The following is a 16,766-nucleotide window of genomic DNA, read 5'->3' as shown; positions in this document are numbered from 1 at the left end:
GAAGAGGAGAGAGAATAGGCACACTGGGCCCTCTCACCACTGTACGTGAACTCCAGGCGCATGCACCACTTTGTGCATCTGGCTTCCCATGGGTTCTAGGGAATTGAACCCTGGCCTTCAGGTTTTGCAAGCAAGCACCTTTAACCGCTGAGCAATCACTCCGGCCCTCCCTTCCACAGTCTCATGGCTTTTCTGGAGCCATAGGGGACCTGGCTGAGCAGAGTCCAGAAAGCCCTCGGTCACTTCATCCTGAGTCAGCGGGACAATGGGGTCCCTTACTGATGGCTGGCTCTGATTTCTTTGGATCCTTGGATTTTTGTCAGTGCTGGCTTCTCAGTTTTGGATCTGAGACTCTTGGTTTTGTGGGACCGACCTCGGCTGGCTGCCTCTGGGGTTGCCCTCAGCTGAGGAGGTTCCAAAACGGGCTCGTCTCCTGTCTTTGTGGTGTTTGACAGATCAGCAAAACACCAGACTTCCCCAGCCAGCTAACAACCTTCCCTCCTCTGTGTGTGGAGGTGATGGAGGGTCCGGAAAGAGTCCTGCTCAGCCGCCCGCAGCCACGGTCTCTCCCATCCCTCCTGAGGTTGTTGCTGAGAGGAGAGCTGAAGGAACTTGCCTCCTGTCATGTCTTACTGTCACTTGGCCCTTTGTTTCTCTGGGCCAACCCCTGGCAGCTCACTAACCCTCCAAGGAAAGGTCGATGGGAAGTCAAAGGTGGGTTTGTTACCAAACAAAAGTTGGATTGATGGCTTAGCAGTTAAGGCAAAGCAAAGGCCTGCAAAGCCAAGGGACCTTGGTTCGATTCCCCAGAACTCACGTAAGCCAGATGCACAAGGAGGCGCGCATGCATCTGGAGTTCATTTGCAGTGGGTGGAGGCCCTGGAGTGCCCATTCTCTCTCTTCCCCTCTTTCTCTCTCTCAAATAAATAAATAAAGTTTTAAAAAAATGATTCATTCAAAATGGCAGCAAAACAGGAAGGTGGTGGGCTGGCACCCTGGGGGGAAAATCATCTTAACTCATCCTTCAAGCACTTTTTAAAAATTAAAATATATATATATATATATATATATATTTATCTATTTGAGAGAGAGAGAGAGAAAGAGGGAGAGAGAGAAAATGGGCGCGCCAGGGCCTCCACCCGTGGCAAAGGAACTTCAGGCATGTGTGCCTCCTTGTGCATCTGGCTTATGTGGGTCCTGGGGAATCGAACCTGGGCCCTCTGGCTTTGCAGGGAAACGCCTTAACCACTATGCCATTTCCCCAGCCCCCTTCAGGCACTTTGTATCCTTAGGCAAGGGGAGAAGAAAGGGCTGTAGAGTAGGGAAGGAGTAATGACTGAAGACATCTACGGCCTCTCCAGTGGTTGGAACAGGATTGGGAAACTGGGTGGTTGGTGCTCATGATATCACGAGGTGGAGATGCTCCAGATAAACTCTCCTCTCAGTGTCTCCAGCCTTGAGGGGTGAGGAGAGCAGTCAGGGCTAATGAGCTTCTTACGAAGAGTCCCAGGATACATTCATTAAATGTTTAACATGGCTACGTGCAGAACTGAGCAGAAATCTGACCCTAAGGTTAAGGTAGCAAACAAGATGTACACATCACACAGGCGGAGGGCTAAAGGTTTTTTACCCTGTTCAAATTTATTTTTTTACTTTTTTGGTTTTTCGAGGTAGGGTCTTACTCCAGCTCAGGCTGACCTGGAACTCACTATGTAGTCTCAGGGTGGCCTCGAACTCATGGCAGTCCTCCTACCTCTACCTCCTGAGTGCTGGGATTAAAGGAGTGCGCCACAGCACCCGACCCATTTTATTCTTTGAGATAGATTTTTCACTGTGTAGTCCAGACTGGCTTTGACGTCAGTATCTTCCTACCTCTGCCTCTTGAGTGCTGAGATTAAAGGTGCTTACCACACCTGGTTTTGTTTTTATTTTTTAAATAAATAAATAATTTAAAAAAAAGATTTATTTATTTTTTTTTCCACTTAAAAGTTTATCTGATGTTAGCCTTTTCATCATACAGTATATTCTTGGGGAATTTTTTTTTTCATTGCTGCTCCAGTTCACATTATAAATTAATTTACAAATATACTTGTATTACAAACAATATGTAAAAATCAGTATCTTGAGATTTTTCACATACAAAAAATATCCATAGAAAAATTTTCATACATATAGTATGGGGGTAGGTAGTTTCTTCTTTTTTTTTTTTTTCTTTGTTGTTGTTTTTTGAGGCAGGGTTTCACTCTAACCCGGGCTGACCCATAATTCCTAACTTCTTCCTGTCCTTCTACCATAGATTTATTTTTATTTATTTATTTATTAAAGACAGAGAGAGGGGTGGGAAGGAGAGAGAGAGAGAGAGAGGGAGAGAATGGGCGTGCCAGGGCCTCCAGCCACTGCAAACGAACTCCAGTCGCCCGCACCACCATGTCCATCTGGCTTACATGGGACCTGGAGAATCGAACTTGGGTCCTTAGGCTTCACAGGCAAGTGCCTTAACCGCTAAGCCATTTCTCCAGCCTGTTACTCACCACGTAGCCCAAACCTGTAGCAGCCCTACTGCCGCAGCAGGACGCAAGTTCACAGCCTCGTCTCAGAGCCCCAAACTGAGGGGAAACAGAGAAGCCCTCTAGCTTTTTGGAGGTCGTGCACCTAAGAGCCCCCTGCCGGCACAAGTGAACATGACACTTGTGGTGTCCGGCTTACAATGACGGCACTCACATGAATGACTTTTTAAGGACTTGAAAGCCGCCTGGTAGAAAGCACTGACTCGTAGCCGGGCATGGTGGCACACCCCTTTGATTCCAGCAGCTGGGAGGCTGAGGGAGAAGGAGTGCTGTGAGTTTGATGCCAGCCTGAGTTCCAGATTAGCCTGGGCTAGAGTGAGACCCAACCTCAAAATAAGTAAAAAAAAAAAAAAAAAAAAAAAGCCGGGCGTGGTGGTGCGTGTCTTTAATCCCAGCACTCAGGAAGCAGAGGTAGGAGGATCATTGTGAGTTCAAGGCCAGCCTGAGACTCCATAGTGAATTCCAGGTCAGCCTGGGCTAGAGTGAGACCCTACTTTGAACACCCCCCAAAAAATAATAAAATAAATAAATAACACTGACTCTTGGGTCTGTAAGAGAATGGGATAGGTGGCTACAACTGGGTGAATGAAGGTTTGGTGCTACCCATCTGTAAGCTCACCACTAGGTTCTGATCACGGGAGTGAACCGCTGCCCTTCCACATTCCCTAGCTCTGTCTGTAGGTCATTCGATCCCCCGTCAACTCACTGTTCTCATTTGTACGTGGTCACCGTCAGCTGGTGAGGTGCCGTCGGTCAAAACAAATGGTAGTTCTAAGATCTTCAGTCTCTCCTTGGTCCTGGCTCAGATCCTCTTCCCACCTCCTGCCTCCAATTCTGTAGCAAGGCTCCCCCTGGCTCTGATCCTGGCCCCCGGAATCAGATGTTGCTTCCCGCACCGGCTCCATACTTGGCTCAGAAGATCAGACAGGAGGTCGGTCATTTTAGTAAGGTTCACTGGCCTCACAGGCTATGGAATTGGGGTCGGTCACTCTGTGCCCAGGGCCCTTTGGTACAAATACATGGAATGTCCACGTGCCAATGTCATTTTATCTCATTTTTGCCTGAGGTGCAGGACGAGACGCTGACCTTTAGGAGGGGTGGTGCGGTGTCTAGGGATCTTGGGGAGGTGATGGTGGAGATAGAGGAGGAGATGGGGGAGAGTTGGAGCCTCAGCGCTGGAAGAGCTCCTGCCAGATGGGAGAGCATCTGCCTTCACCCTCCACACACCCTCTGGGAGAGAGTGCCCTGCCCCGCCCGGGGCACATTTCTCAGCGGTCAGGTCCATGTCTGCAGAGGAGGGGCTCTGGAAGGTCAAGGGTACTTCGCTCAATCAAGATGGGGGATGAAGCATTGAGGCGGAGGAGGACGGCCTCAGGCGAAGCATCTGAGCTGTGGTCCACTGCTGTACATTGGGAGGTACTGAAAAAAAAAAAAAAAAAAAAAAAAAAACCGAGATGCTAGAGAATGTCCAGCAGGGAGGGAAGGTTCCAGTCACTCTAAGGAAAATTTTTATTTTTATTTATTTATTTGAGACCGAAAGCGAGAGAATGAGGCAAAGAGAGAGAGAGAGAGAGAGAGAGAGAGAGAGAGAGAGAGGAGAGAGAGAGGGTGCCAGGGCATCTAACCACTGCAAATTAACTCCAGATGCATGTGCCACCTTGGGCATCTGGCTTATGTAGGTCCTGGGAATCAAGCCTGGGTTCTTTGGCTTTGCAGGCAGGCGCCTTAACCACTAAGCCATCTCCCAAGCTTGAGGTTTTTTTTTTTTTTTTCAAGGTAGGGTCTCACTCTAGCCCAGGCTGACTTGGAATTCATGACGTAGTCTCAGGATAGCCTCGAACTCATGGCGATCCTCCTACCTCAGCCTCCCGAGTGCTGGGATTAAAGACATGTGCCACCACATCCAGCAACAGTTTATTTATTTTTTGTTGTTGTTTCTTTTGTTTTTTTGAATAGGGGAAGATAATTTAGAGCTCTAACCTCCAGCTTTGAGGAGGAAGAAGACTGGGCAAGATGATCTGGTTAGGACGGTCTAGTCCACCTCTATCCAGGCGGCTCTGGATGCCTGTGGAGTTAGACTTAGAGACTGTGCCCTGACATCGCCACAGTAACAGCTGGTGAAAAAAACAAAAAAAGCCCTTTTGTTGGGCTAGGGAAATTGCTTAGTGGTTAAGGCGTTTGCCTGCGAAGCCTAAGGACCTGGGTTGGATTTCCCAGGACCCACGTAAGCCAGATGCACAAGGCGGCTCATGCGTCTGGAGTTCGTTTTCCATGGCTGGAGGCCCTGATGCGCCCATTCTTCTTTTCTATCTGCCTCTTCCTGTCTCTCTGTCTTTTTTTCTTTTCTTTCTCTCTCTCTCTCAAATAAATAAATAAATAAAAATTTTAAAGCTCTTTTGGGCTGGGCGTGGTGTCACATGCCTTTAATCCCAGCACTCGGGAGGCAGAGGAGGGAGGAGCATCGTGCGCTCAAGGCCAAGCCCTGAGACTACAATCGTGAATTACCTCAGAAAACCAAAAACCATAAAAAAAAAAAAAAAAAAAAAAAAGCTCCTTTGCTTTGGATTCTTGGGACAGGAGTCTTCCAAACTCATTTTGGAGGCACACAATAAGGCTCCAAGGAGGTAAAGGACACAACACGCTGTGGTCGGGACACAAGGAGACAGCCAAGTTCTGCGCAGGGTCTGTTTCTTTCCATAATGGTGTCTTGAGGAGTCTCTGTCGCTTGACCCTCAGGAATGGCCCTCCAGAGAGAGCCTCCACGTGGTCTCTCCCAGCGCTCCCAGTGGACAAAGGTGCTTCCTCCCCAGGAGCTGCCTGCTGCTGTGCCCAGAAACACTAAGGGCTGCGGGTAAGGTCGTGGGCTCAGGAGCCAGCTAGCTGGGCTTTTCTAGAATTAAACATCCATCTGTTATCGGCTAGTTTCCCCACTAGAATATTACCTCCCCAGAGTAGGGACTTTGTTTTGTTTATGGCTGTCTCCCGGTGCCTGGTACCAGCGCCTCCAAATTTATTCCTGAGTTTACCATTATCGTTGGCATTAGCATTAACTTATCATTAGCAGTATGACTTTGGGCAAGTTACTACCTCTTGGTTAATACTTATCAAGCTCTTATAGTGTTTTTAGCACAATTTTATTTTATTATATTTATTTATTTGCAATCAGAGAGAGAGAGAAGAGAGACAGACCCAGAGAGACAATGGGCACACCATGGGCACCAGGTCTTCCAGCCACTGCAAAGAAACTCCAGATGCATGCGCCACCTTGTGCATCTGGCTTACGTGGGTCCTGGGGAATTGAACCAGGGTCCTTTGGCTTTATAGGCAAGCACCTTAACTGCTCTGCCATCTCTCCAGCCCTTCTAGCACTATTTATTCCATGAGCCTTGCATTATGAACAATTCTGTCAGGTGGGGACTATTTTTATCCTCCATCGTTGACTGATGAGGAAAATGAGGCCTGGAGAGGAGAGGTGACTTGCGTAGAGAGGCTGGGGGCTGAGGTAGGAGTCACACAGGTGGAAATATGCCACTGACCTAGAATCAAGTTAATTGCTGCTCCACTCTTTCCCCTCCCTCTGCTGTGTGACTGTCCTCTGTTTCAGGCTGTCCACAACTCCTGCCTGTAAAACAGGGTTAATCACAGCTCCTGTTACTCACTTCCCCCAACCACGGAGGCAGGAGCCTCCAGGAGGTGATCATGTCCCAGGCAGAGCTGGGTGCTGGGCCCCGCGAAGGTCCAGGGGTTCATTAGCCCCCCCCGACTGCACACAGGTGCTAGAGCCTCGTCAAGGAGCAGGAGAACCAAACTCCTCTTGCCCTTCCTCCACCCTCCTGGGGACCGGGTCTTCTTGTGAACCATGATGCCAAGGGAGAGAAGGGAGAAGCAGCAGGAAGGAGCGTCCATTCCTGCCGTGAGGTCAAGTGCCCTCTTCCCCTATGGGCCACAGGAAAAGGTAGATAGAATTAAAATAATTTTTTTTTCCCCCAGCCAGGCCCAGTGGCACATGCCTGTGTTCCTGGCCTTTGGGGGGCTGAGGTAGGAGGATTGCCATGAGTTCCAGGTCAGCCTGGGCTAGAGTGAAACCCTGCTTCAGAAAACAAATAAAGGCAGCCGGGCATGGTGGTGCACGCCTTTCATCCCAGCACTCGGGAGGCAGAGGTAGAAGGATCACCATGAGTTCGAGGCCACCCTAAAAATAAGAATACATAGTGAATTCCAGGTCAGCCTGGGCTAGAGTGAGACCCTACCTCAAAAGAAAAAAAAAAAAAAAAAGAAAGAAAGAAAGAAAGAAAAGAAAAGAAAAAGAAAACAAATAAAGGGGCTGGAGAGATGGCTCAGTGGTTAAGACACTTGCCTGCAAAGCCTAAGGGCCTGAGTTCTGCTCCCCAGTGCACATGTAAAGACGGATGCACAAGGTGGCACATGCATCTGGAGTTTGTCTGCAGTGGCTACAGGACCTGGTGTGTCCATTTTTCTCTTTCTCGCACACTCTCTCAAATAAATATATAAATAAAATTAAAAAAAACCCAAATATATATATTTTTAAACAACAAAGAGTAAAAAGGCATTAGGTGGGAGCTGGGCGTGGTGGTGCACGCCTTTAAATCCCAGCACTCGGGAGGCAGAGGTAGGAGGATCGCCGTGAGTTTGAGGCCACCCTGAGACTATACAGTGAATTTCAGGCCAGCCTGAGCTAGAGGGAGACCCTACCTTGAAAAAAAAAAAAAAAAAAAAAAAAGAAAAAAAAGATCCTGCCTCAGTAATTAAAGTGGAGAGCAACCAGAGAAGGTGCCTCCTAACATCAACCTCTGACCTCCACACACACACACTGGAACACACGTGTGCCCGTGCACACATGAACATGCATATGTACATTTGCAAAAACAAAAACAGAAACTTTCTGCTGGGCGTGGAGGCGCACGCCTTTAATCCCAGCACTCAGGAGGCAGAGGTAGGAGGATCCCTGTGAGTCGGAGGTCAGCCTGAGACTGCATAGTGAATTCCAGGTCAGCCTGGGCTAGAGTGAGACCCTACGGCAAACAACAACAACAACCAACCTTAAGTGAAAGCCACACGTGACTGGCGAGCAGGGTGCCCTAGGGTGCTAGTGAGACCCAGCATGGGCTCTGTTTCTGAGGGGTTGAGGACTGAGGAGTTGGATGCTGAAGCCCGTGGCTTGCCCTGGGAGGGGCACAAAGGGAGCGTCAGCTAAAAGGCAGCGCCCGAAAGAAGAACCTCGGTGTTGAAGAGAGTGACAGAACAGGAAGCCAGCTGCTGAGGAGCTCCAGTGACAAGCCAACTGTCACATGAATCTGTGGCCCACATTCGTCACCGTTGCTTGGGGTCGAGAGACAAGAAATGTCAAGCCCTGACTTGGAGGTATCCTAGCAGAGCACACCCTTCCAGGCCTCAAAAGAAACCCCAGAGTATTTTTTTGTTTGTTTGTTTATTGTTACTTATTTGAGAGTGACAGATAGAGAGAGAAAGAGGGAGGGAGGGAGAGAGAGAGAGAGAGAGAGAGAGAGAGAGAATGGGCGCGCCAGGTCCTCCAGCCACTGCAAATGAACTCAAGATGCCTGTGCCCCCTTGTGCATCTGGCTAACGTGGGTCCTGGGGAATTGAACCTGGGTCCTTTGGCTTTGTAGGAAAAAGCCATCCCTCCAGCCCTTTCTTTTCTTTCTTTTTTCTTCCCCCCTCCCTCCCTCCCTCCCTCCCTCCCTCCCTCCCTCTCTCTCTCTCTTTCTTTCTTTCTTTCTAAACAGAGGGAGACAGAGAGAAAGAGATAGCTGATAGATGGATCAATAGACAGATGATAGATAGATACAGAGAATGGGGGCATGCCAGGGACTCCAGCCACTGCACACAAACCCCAGATGCACGTGCCACCTTGTATGCATCTGCTTTACGTGGGTTCTGGGGAATTGAACCCCAGGGCCTTTAGTCTTTGCAGGCAAGCACCTTAACCACTGAGCCACCTCTCCAGCCCATATGTCCTGTCAGCAAAGTAAGTAGTTGGCCGCCAAAGGCAAGTCAGTGATCTGGAGGTCGGGCCAGGGATGGTGTCTTCCGGCCTCAGTCTTCTCACCTGTCAATGGGCGGCTTAGCCAGATGCCCTCGGCGCCCCCCCCCCCACACCCCGCACAGGGACTCTCTGGGGTACGGCCTAGGTGAAGCTAAGCCTCTGTTCCCATTTTGCGTTCTGGGTGTCTCTGCAGAGTGCAGAGTGGGGGAGAGGGATGCCGTGGGTCCGCCCAGCCTGTGTGAGGCTGTGGAGGCCGCTGGGAGCCGGGTGTCTTGGGTCCCCAGCTCTGGGGGCGGGCAGCCGGGTAAGGAGCAGGGAGTGGTGGCTCACTGGGCCTTTGATGTGAGCGTGGCTAGGTGGGCGGGCGGGCCTGTAATCGTGGCTACTGAGGAAAAGAGGTAGAGGACCCTGGGGGCAGCCTCGGCGTTGACCTACTTGTGTCCTTGTAATTGATCCCTTCATCTCTTGGGAGGCTACAAATAGGGACACCTTGGGTCTCAACTCCCACAGCTGAAACACCGACACCAGCGGTGAGTACGGCCGCTTGAGGATTGCCATGGGTTTTTGTTTTTTTTTGGGGGGGGGGATCCGAGAAGCTCAGGGAACACTGAACAGCCAGCCTGGCTCCAGGGTGTGGGGACAGAGACGTGAAAACTAGTGTGTGGTGAGCGACGTCGGATAGGGTTAGGGTTCAGGGGTTCCCTGCTTCCCTGAAGGGCTGCTGTGAAGTTTGGCCTTGGGATGTGCAGACCCAGGGTCTCCCCCTCACCCTGAGACGGGGACGCTCCTTAGCAGGCCTGGCAGAGTTGTTATTCAGCTCCCTGCCCCTGTTTTGTGCCCGCTCGCCTTATTTTCGGCGTGAGAAGGCTGCGGGGGAAGAGAGAGGATTCCTGCCAGGCTCCAGGCTCCGAGCTTCTCAAACAACAGTGGACTTGGTGCCAGGCAGGCTGGCTGCATCCCACACGGTCTCTGAGGTGCCTTACTCCTGGGAACCCCTTCCTCTCTGGGGAACATGGGCTCCTGTTCTCGGTCACAAAGCACCCGACCCCATCAGTGCTTCCCCACGTTCCTCCTGGCCCAGCAGAGGCAGCGGGGATGTCACCGTCACACGGGGAGAGCCTGGGCCCTGGGGACTGGCTGCAGGACTCCCAACCCCGGGGAGCTAGGAGTGAGTCACTGGGCTCACATGGAAACGAAAACCCTTGCCTTTTGGCCCGCCTGGGGTCTCCTTAGCTTGGAGGCTTCATCCTGAAAGGACATGGAAGGGGGTCAGTGGAACTGGGGTGAGGGGAGACCCCAGAAATCCACCATTCACCTAGGGCTGCATGGCTAGTGAGAGGCTGAGGGGCCCTGGTTTTCCTATAGTTGCCACTTCCTTGAGGTTAGGGCGGGAGGCATGGAGAGGTTGTGGGGGTTCCTTCTTAGCAACCACCCTCCTTACTCTCCAGGGCCCTGGGTTCCCCGGGCGTGAAAAGGTTAGAGGGAATCTCTAGAGGTTAGTTCTCAGAGAGCCCCCCAGAGTGTGTGTGTGTGCGTGTGCGTGTGTTGGGACAGAATATCTCTCCAGAGGAGTTTGCACTGTTTTGGGGAAATGACAACTCTACCCAGGAAGGACACAGCATGGCCCGTGACCCCGGAGGCACAGTGGGGAGGTGGACGAGGTCGTCAGGGAGGGCTGCTCAGAGGAAGGGGAGTGTGCGGGGATTGACGGGTCTGGAATCGGCCCCCTGGGGAGCACGGGGGGCAGAGGCGGGTAGAGGGGCTGGCTGGGGGGGCTCTGCCGCCGGTCACGCCCTTGTTCTGTGACAGAGAGGATGACCCGGCCCCTGGAGCAGGCGATCACTGCCATCCTGTGCACCTTCCAGGAGTACGCGGGGCGCTGCGGGGACAAGTACAAGATATGCCAGTCTGAGCTCAAGGAGCTGCTGCAGAAGGAGCTGCCCACCTGGACCCCGGTGAGCCCCTGCCACCCTCCCCGCCCAAGGTCACCCAGGGACAAGCGCCCCGCAGCGTAGAGCAGCAAGGGACAGACTGTGGGGAGGAGGTGTGAGGAAGGGACCTGATGTGACCTAAGCCCCAGTTATTTATTTATTTATTTATTCAATAGAGAGAGAAAGCGGAAGATGGAGAGAGAGAGAGAGGGAGAGAGAATGGGTGCTTCAGGGCTTTCATTCACTGCAAACTCCAGACACATGCACCTCCTTGTGGGTCCTGGTGAATCAAACCTGGGCCCTTTGGCTTTGTAAGCAAGTACCTTAACCACAAAACCATCTCTCTGGCCCTCAGTTTTTTTTTTTAAACCTAAAAAATATAATTCATTTATTTATTTGTGGGAGAGGGAGAGGCAGATAGACAGAACGGGCGCGCCAGGGCCTCCAGCCACTGCAGATGAACTCCAGACACACGCACCGCCTTGTGCATCTGGCATTACGTGGGTCCTGGGGAAGTGAAGCTGGGTTCTTGGGCTTTACAGGCAAGCGCCCTAACTACTGAGCCATCCCTCCAGCCCTAGTTTGTGGCGTCAGTCACCCCCATTTCACTGCAGACAATGCCTAACACGCGACAGGCATTCGGTAGAGAGAGGAGTCCACAGCCCAGGGAGCCGGGAGGGAGGGCGGTTCAAATGGGTGTCTTGTCAGGTAGGTTAGGGTCACCTCCGGGAGGATGTGTGGTGGGGTGGGGTATGCTAGGTGACGAAGTGGCGTGGGAGGCTGTCCTGCTTGCCTGACCCTGTCCTCCCGTCCCCTGCCCAGACCGAATTTCGAGAGTGCGATTACCAGAAGTTCATGAGCGTTCTGGACACCAACAAGGACTGCGAGGTGGACTTCCAGGAGTTCGTGCGCTCCCTCGCCAGCCTCTGTGTCTACTGCCACGAGTACTTCAAGGAGTGCCCCCCGGAGCCCCCCTGCCCCCAGTAGCCTCTGTTACAGAGGCTGTGCCAGCCTAGAGGGGCGGGGTCCGTCCCAGCGCCGAGTCTGTCCCTGAGGACAGAGGTCCCGGGCGTGCGGCCCATGCGGTCTCTCCGTCCAGGTTTGCACCCGATGTGCTTATCCACGTCACCCGGGATGCCTAGCCAGTGAGGGCTCTCGCCACCCCCAGCCTTGGAGGGTGGGGTGGGGGGCGTGGCGGGTCTCTGTCCTCACTCTGCAGGCTCAGCAACCTGAACACAATGGGGACCCCTACAGGAAGGGCCTGGTTGACTTCTAATAAAAGACTGGTATCAGCTTGGCTTGGTTCTTTTTCCTCTTCTTTTATTTATTTATTTGCAGGGAGAGAAAGAGAGAGAATGAGTATGTGTATAGCAGGGTTTCTTTTTTAAAATATTTCATTTTATTTATCATTATTTATTATTTATTATTATTAGAGAGAGAGGGAGGGAGAAAGAGAGTGAGAATGGGCACACTAGGGCCTCCAGCCACTGCAAATGAACTCCAGACACATGCGCCACCTTGTGCATCTGGCTTAGGTGGGTCCTGGGGAATTGAACCTGGGTCCTTAGGCTTCCCAGGCAAGTGCCTTAACCACTGAGCCATCTCTCCAGCCCAATGTTTCTTTCTTTTTAAAATTCATTTACTTATTTGGAAACAGAGAAATAGAAGAGAAACAGACAGAATGGGTGCATCAGGGCCTCCACATGCTGCAAACCACCTCCAGATGCACATGCCCCTTTGTGCATCTGGCTTTACGTGGGTCCTGGGTTGTTAGGCTTTGCAGGCAAGCGCCTTAACCGCTGAGCCATCTCTCCAGCCCTTGGTTTGGTTCTTCTGACAGGACACACTGGGCCTTGGGACCGAGTCGTGCTGAATTCTTTGTGTCTGCCAGTCTTTTTGGTTTTCTGAGGTAGGGACTCACTCTAGCCCAGGCTGACCTGGAATTCCCTATGTAGCCTCATGGTGGCCTCGAACTCTCGGCGATCCTCCTACCTCTGCCTCTTCAGTGCTGGGATTAAAGGCGTGCACCACCACACTGGTAGTTTTATACCTTGTCGAAAAGCACAGGCCTCAGTGTCTAGCGGGAGGGAGGAGGTGATACCGGACATCTGTGGGGGAGGCGGGAGGATGTGCCTGCTATCTCTGTCCCCTTGTCTTGAGGAAGGTGACTTTGCTTTGCGTTGTCCCAGAGTTCAGAAGGGTTCTCTGGGAGGAACTGGGTGTTCATGACCGGATGTGTAGAGGAGTTAGGTGGGACTGTGGGAATGGGTGGGGCAGTGGGAGCCCAGGGAGCAGCATTAATAGGATTAGGGCCCCTGAGGTATTTGCTCTCTCTCTATCTCACTCTCTCTCTCTCTTTTTTTTTAAAGTAGAGTCTGACTCTAGTTCAGGCTGACCTGGAATTCACTCTGTAGTTTCAGGGTGGCCTTGAATTTACGGTGATCCTCCTACCTCTGCCTCCAGAGTGCTGGGATTAAAGGAATGTGCCACCATGCCTGGCTTGGATTTGCTCTCTGTGTTGGAGGAAAGGGATGTGTCAAGGTAGTCTCCAATGTCACAGCCCCATGAAGACTTAAACTCCCCCTTCTGACCCTCACTTACTCCTTTTAGAGTGTGTACCCCATCCTGAGATGTTGACTGTGACCCTGACTCCCCAGTTTTTCATGCTGTTTCTCCCCTAACTCCATAGTCCAATCTGAATTGCCAATCTGAAACAGCTTGCCTGACTGGATCTCTGACCCACCATCCACCCGTGGAGCCTCTGGGCTCACTCCTACTCCATCACCGACCCCCAGGACCTTTCCCACTCACATTTCTGGAAGTGGTCCCAGAGCCCCTCTTGATCTCCAGACTCCCACCCTGGGCTCTATGAGAGCCTAACAGCTGTTTGGGATGGGGAGAAAGGCTGGATGAATGCCTGTCCTACAGCCCAGGCCAGGGTCCCCTTACCAGTTCCTGGGACATGACATTTCCAGAGCAACTTCCCACCTGTCTCATTGTCTCTCCATCTCCTTTGCTACCTTCCTGGTGGGGTTACTCCCCACCCTTTTCCTGTGCTTTGGGCATCACCACTCCCTTTTGCAGCTTCCTAATACTCAGGCTAGAACCGGGCGTGGTGGCGCACACCTTTAATCCCAGCACTCGGGAGTCAGAGGTAGGGGGATCGCCAAGAGTTCCAGGCCACCCTGAGACTCCATAGTGAATTCCAGGTCAGCTTGGGATAGAGCGAGACCCTACTTTGAAAAAAATAAAAATAAATAAAACTGAGCCTGAAGGCTGGAGAGATGGCTTAATGGTTAAGGCATTTGCCTGCAAAGCCAAAGGATCTGGATTCGATTCCCCAGGATCCACGTAAGCCAGATGCACGAGGGGGCGCATGCATCCGGAGTTTGTTTGCAGTGGCTGGAGGCCCTGGTGCGCCCATTCTCTTTCTCTGCCTCTTTCTCTCTCTCAAATAAATAAATAATACCTATATAAGTTATATATATGCCTGAGCTATGGACACTGGGTGATGCTTCCTCCCACCCCCGGGGCTCACCCTTTGCCTGCCTGTCTGCCTAGGAATGGGAAGCTTGGCTCTAGGCTGGCCTGGTGGAGGGGGCTGTGACACTTGCCACAGCAGCCAAACGGTAGGAGGGCAGTGCCTGCGCTCCCCCATCCCCTGCATGGGCAGGGCCTCGAGGGGTATAAATAGGTCAGATTGCTGGGCTCTCCCCAAATCTCTCTCTTCAGCACTTCCTTACTTTGGCCTGGTGAGTTGTGTTGGCCTGACTGGCCTTTAAATGGTGTCAGAGGCAGAGGCTTGGGCAGGAAAAGGGGAGACTGCTGGGGGCCAGATGTGCTAAACAGACCCAGATGTAAGATTCTGATGTGGAAACTCTCTCTCTCTCTCTCTCTCTCTCTCTCTCTCTCTCTCTCTCTCTCTCTCTCTGTGTGTGTGTGTGTGTGTGTGTGTAAGAATAGATTCAAATGTTAAGATTCTGATGTGGAGACTCTATCTCTCTCTCTGTGTTTATGTGAGAGTGTGAGAGAGAATAGATCCAGATGTTAAGATTCTGATGTGGAGACTCTCTCTCTCTCTCTCTTTCTCTCTTTCTCTCTCTCTCTCTCTCTGTGTGTGTAAGAGTTAAATAACAGGAAAGTGGGCAGTGGCTGGACATGAGCTGTGAGTTTCTGAGATGCCGGGGCTTGGATCTGCTGCTGCTGCATTGTGCTGTTGCTTGGGGGCCGTGGGCAGGCTAGCCTGTGTTTGCACACTTAGGTGCAGAAAGCAAAGCGAAGGCACCTGTGGGCTTTTGACTGGCAGTGCCCATGAGCCTCTACCCTGCACACAGTGGCCCTGGCCGAAAGAGCGTGGCCTCCCCCCACCTCGCCGTGTGCCTCGACTTCTGCCGCCTTGTCCTGCTCCTCCCTAAGCTGGGTGCTAGGCAGCTGGGTTTTTTCCGCTGCAGGCCTCCGGGCAGCGAGCCAGCAGCCGCACCCAGTGCTGGGGAGGGAGAAGAAAGGGCCTGGGCGGATGCTTGTGGCTGAGCTGAGGGAGTGGATGGGCTGAGTAAGGGAGCAGAAAAATGCTGTTTGGAGGCCAGGCCGGAGGGAGGCCCAGTGCCCGTGGCCTACATCTCCAGAGCCCATGTGGTGGGCTTTGCAGACGTTCACTGTCTGAAGCCTGAACTTCCCCTCTTGCCAGCTGGTGGGTCCGCTTCTCGGACAGCCCCAGGGTCGGGAGGCAGGAGTGGAGTGGAGCGCTCTGAACACATTGTCCAGGTGGGGTGGGTCTGGCTACCTCTGTGTCTTCTGTCCCCACCCTGCCCAGGTCCTGACTGTCACCATGGCGTGTCCCCTGGAGAAGGCCCTAGATGTGATGGTGTCCACCTTCCACAAATACTCAGGCAAAGAGGGTGATAAGTTCAAGCTTAACAAGTCAGAGCTGAAGGAGCTGCTGACTAAGGAGCTGCCCAGCTTCTTAGGGGTGAGTGGCTCCTGTTGGGGGGTGCTCCCAGGAATGGCCCCCTGGCGGACACCAACCAGTGTTTGTGCAGGGGCATGGCAATAGTGAGCATTGATCCCGAGGAGGGGTGAGATGGGTGCCAGAGAGCATGCTCCTGTGCTTGCTGTGGCCCCTCAGCGGAGAGAAGACTGGCAAGGAATGGGTGGATCGTAGGGCAGATGATTTTTTCCAGGTGTTTTCACAATTTAACTGAAAGAACAGAGCCAAGCGACTGTCCAGGGTGGTCAGTGACTAGAACTGTGACCTGGACTGGGACTGCCTGACTCCTGCCAGCATTCCAGCAACAGGCAATACTTGAGTTTCTGTTTGTGAAGACAATTGTGAACACACACACACACACACACACACACACACACACACACACACAAACCTCTACAGAGCTTGCCCCCAAACCACAGTATCTTGCATTCATTAACACATTGCTTTCATGAACATTTATCTAATGGGATAGTTAGAACAGGCTTAGTGAAGAGGTGATCCAGTCCTTTCTCAGCCGTACCGCATACTTCTTGCCCTCATGCAGGGAGCATCCTTCTCTGCACCATTCTCCCTGAGGGCTGGGATGGAAAGCCGGGCCTCCCAAGGAGTGGCTGGAGGCCTCTCTGAGCTCCTGGCTGGAGGCAGAGGCCTGGTCCGGCCTTGGCTAAGTCCCCTGGATTTCTGTCTTCTAACTGAACCTCTTCTCAATCCAGAAAAGGACAGATGATGCTGCGTTCCAGAAGCTGATGAGCAACCTGGACAGCAACAGGGACAACGAGGTAGACTTCCAGGAGTACTGTGTCTTCCTGTCCTGCATCGCCATGATGTGTAATGAATTCTTCGAGGGTTGCCCGGATAAGCAGCCCCGGAAGAAGTGAAGGCTCCTCAGATGGCGTGTGACATCTGCCAGTGGGGCGGGGTCTTCCCTGTTGGCCATGAGCATAGTGCCTTACATTGGCTCTTTCAGACACATGCACAATGCTGACCAAGTTTAATAAAAAAAATGAAATTATGAATCTGGTGGTCTGAGAGGCTGGAGATGTGGGGTGGGGGGATATGTCCTGGAGTGGTGATGGGGATGCTGGGAGTTGAGCTGCAAAAAAATTTTTTTTTTTGAGGTAGGGTCTTGCTGTAGCCTAGGCTGACCTGCCTGGAATTTACTATGTAGTCTCAGGGTGACCTTGAATGCACAGTGATCCTCCTATCTCAGCCTCCCGAGTGTTGGGGTTAAAGGCGTGCATCAACCCACCCAGCTT

At 52.1% G+C, this 16,766-nt stretch overlaps 2 protein-coding genes across 3 annotated transcripts; both read left to right on the top strand.

The window, feature by feature from the left end:
* The first annotated feature begins 10,005 nt into the window (after window positions 1–10,005).
* Window positions 10,006–11,510, top strand: S100a3 (S100 calcium binding protein A3). The gene is made up of 3 exons (XM_004667186.2): window positions 10,006–10,087; window positions 10,402–10,547; window positions 11,346–11,510. Exons 2-3 carry the CDS (start codon window positions 10,407–10,409, stop codon window positions 11,508–11,510), a joined length of 306 nt encoding a protein of 101 aa, XP_004667243.1. The 5' UTR covers window positions 10,006–10,087; window positions 10,402–10,406.
* Window positions 11,511–14,156: 2,646 nt separating this feature from the next.
* LOC101613658 (protein S100-A4) lies at window positions 14,157–16,526 on the top strand. Of its 2 annotated transcripts, none has more exons than XM_045138580.1 (3): window positions 14,157–14,275; window positions 15,337–15,492; window positions 16,224–16,526. In XM_045138580.1, the coding sequence occupies exons 1-3, from the start codon at window positions 14,189–14,191 to the stop codon at window positions 16,386–16,388; spliced, it is 408 nt and encodes a 135-aa protein (XP_044994515.1). In that variant the 5' UTR covers window positions 14,157–14,188; the 3' UTR covers window positions 16,389–16,526. The 2 variants fall into 2 exon arrangements, with proteins under 2 accessions (XP_044994515.1, XP_004667242.1); XM_004667185.2 differs by lacking the exon at window positions 14,157–14,275 and adding an exon at window positions 15,106–15,213.
* Window positions 16,527–16,766: the final 240 nt, after the last annotated feature.

The sequence above is a fragment of the Jaculus jaculus genome, chromosome 19 (assembly GCF_020740685.1).
Source record: "Jaculus jaculus isolate mJacJac1 chromosome 19, mJacJac1.mat.Y.cur, whole genome shotgun sequence".
Taxonomy (NCBI): domain Eukaryota; kingdom Metazoa; phylum Chordata; class Mammalia; order Rodentia; family Dipodidae; genus Jaculus; species Jaculus jaculus.
The sequence above is the reverse complement of the archived record's forward strand: the minus strand, read 5'-3'. Positions and strand labels throughout refer to the sequence as shown.

Coding starts and splice junctions, on each gene's coding strand:
- S100a3 (XM_004667186.2), top strand. CDS start 10,407: ATGACCCGGCCCCTGGAGCAGGCGATCACTGCCATCCTGTGCACCTTC. Junction 10,548..11,345: donor AGCTGCCCACCTGGACCCCG/GTGAGCCCCTGC, acceptor TCCCCTGCCCAG/ACCGAATTTCGAGAGTGCGA.
- LOC101613658 (XM_045138580.1), top strand. CDS start 14,189: ATGGGCAGGGCCTCGAGGGGTATAAATAGGTCAGATTGCTGGGCTCTC. Junction 14,276..15,336: donor CACTTCCTTACTTTGGCCTG/GTGAGTTGTGTT, acceptor CACCCTGCCCAG/GTCCTGACTGTCACCATGGC. Junction 15,493..16,223: donor AGCTGCCCAGCTTCTTAGGG/GTGAGTGGCTCC, acceptor TTCTCAATCCAG/AAAAGGACAGATGATGCTGC.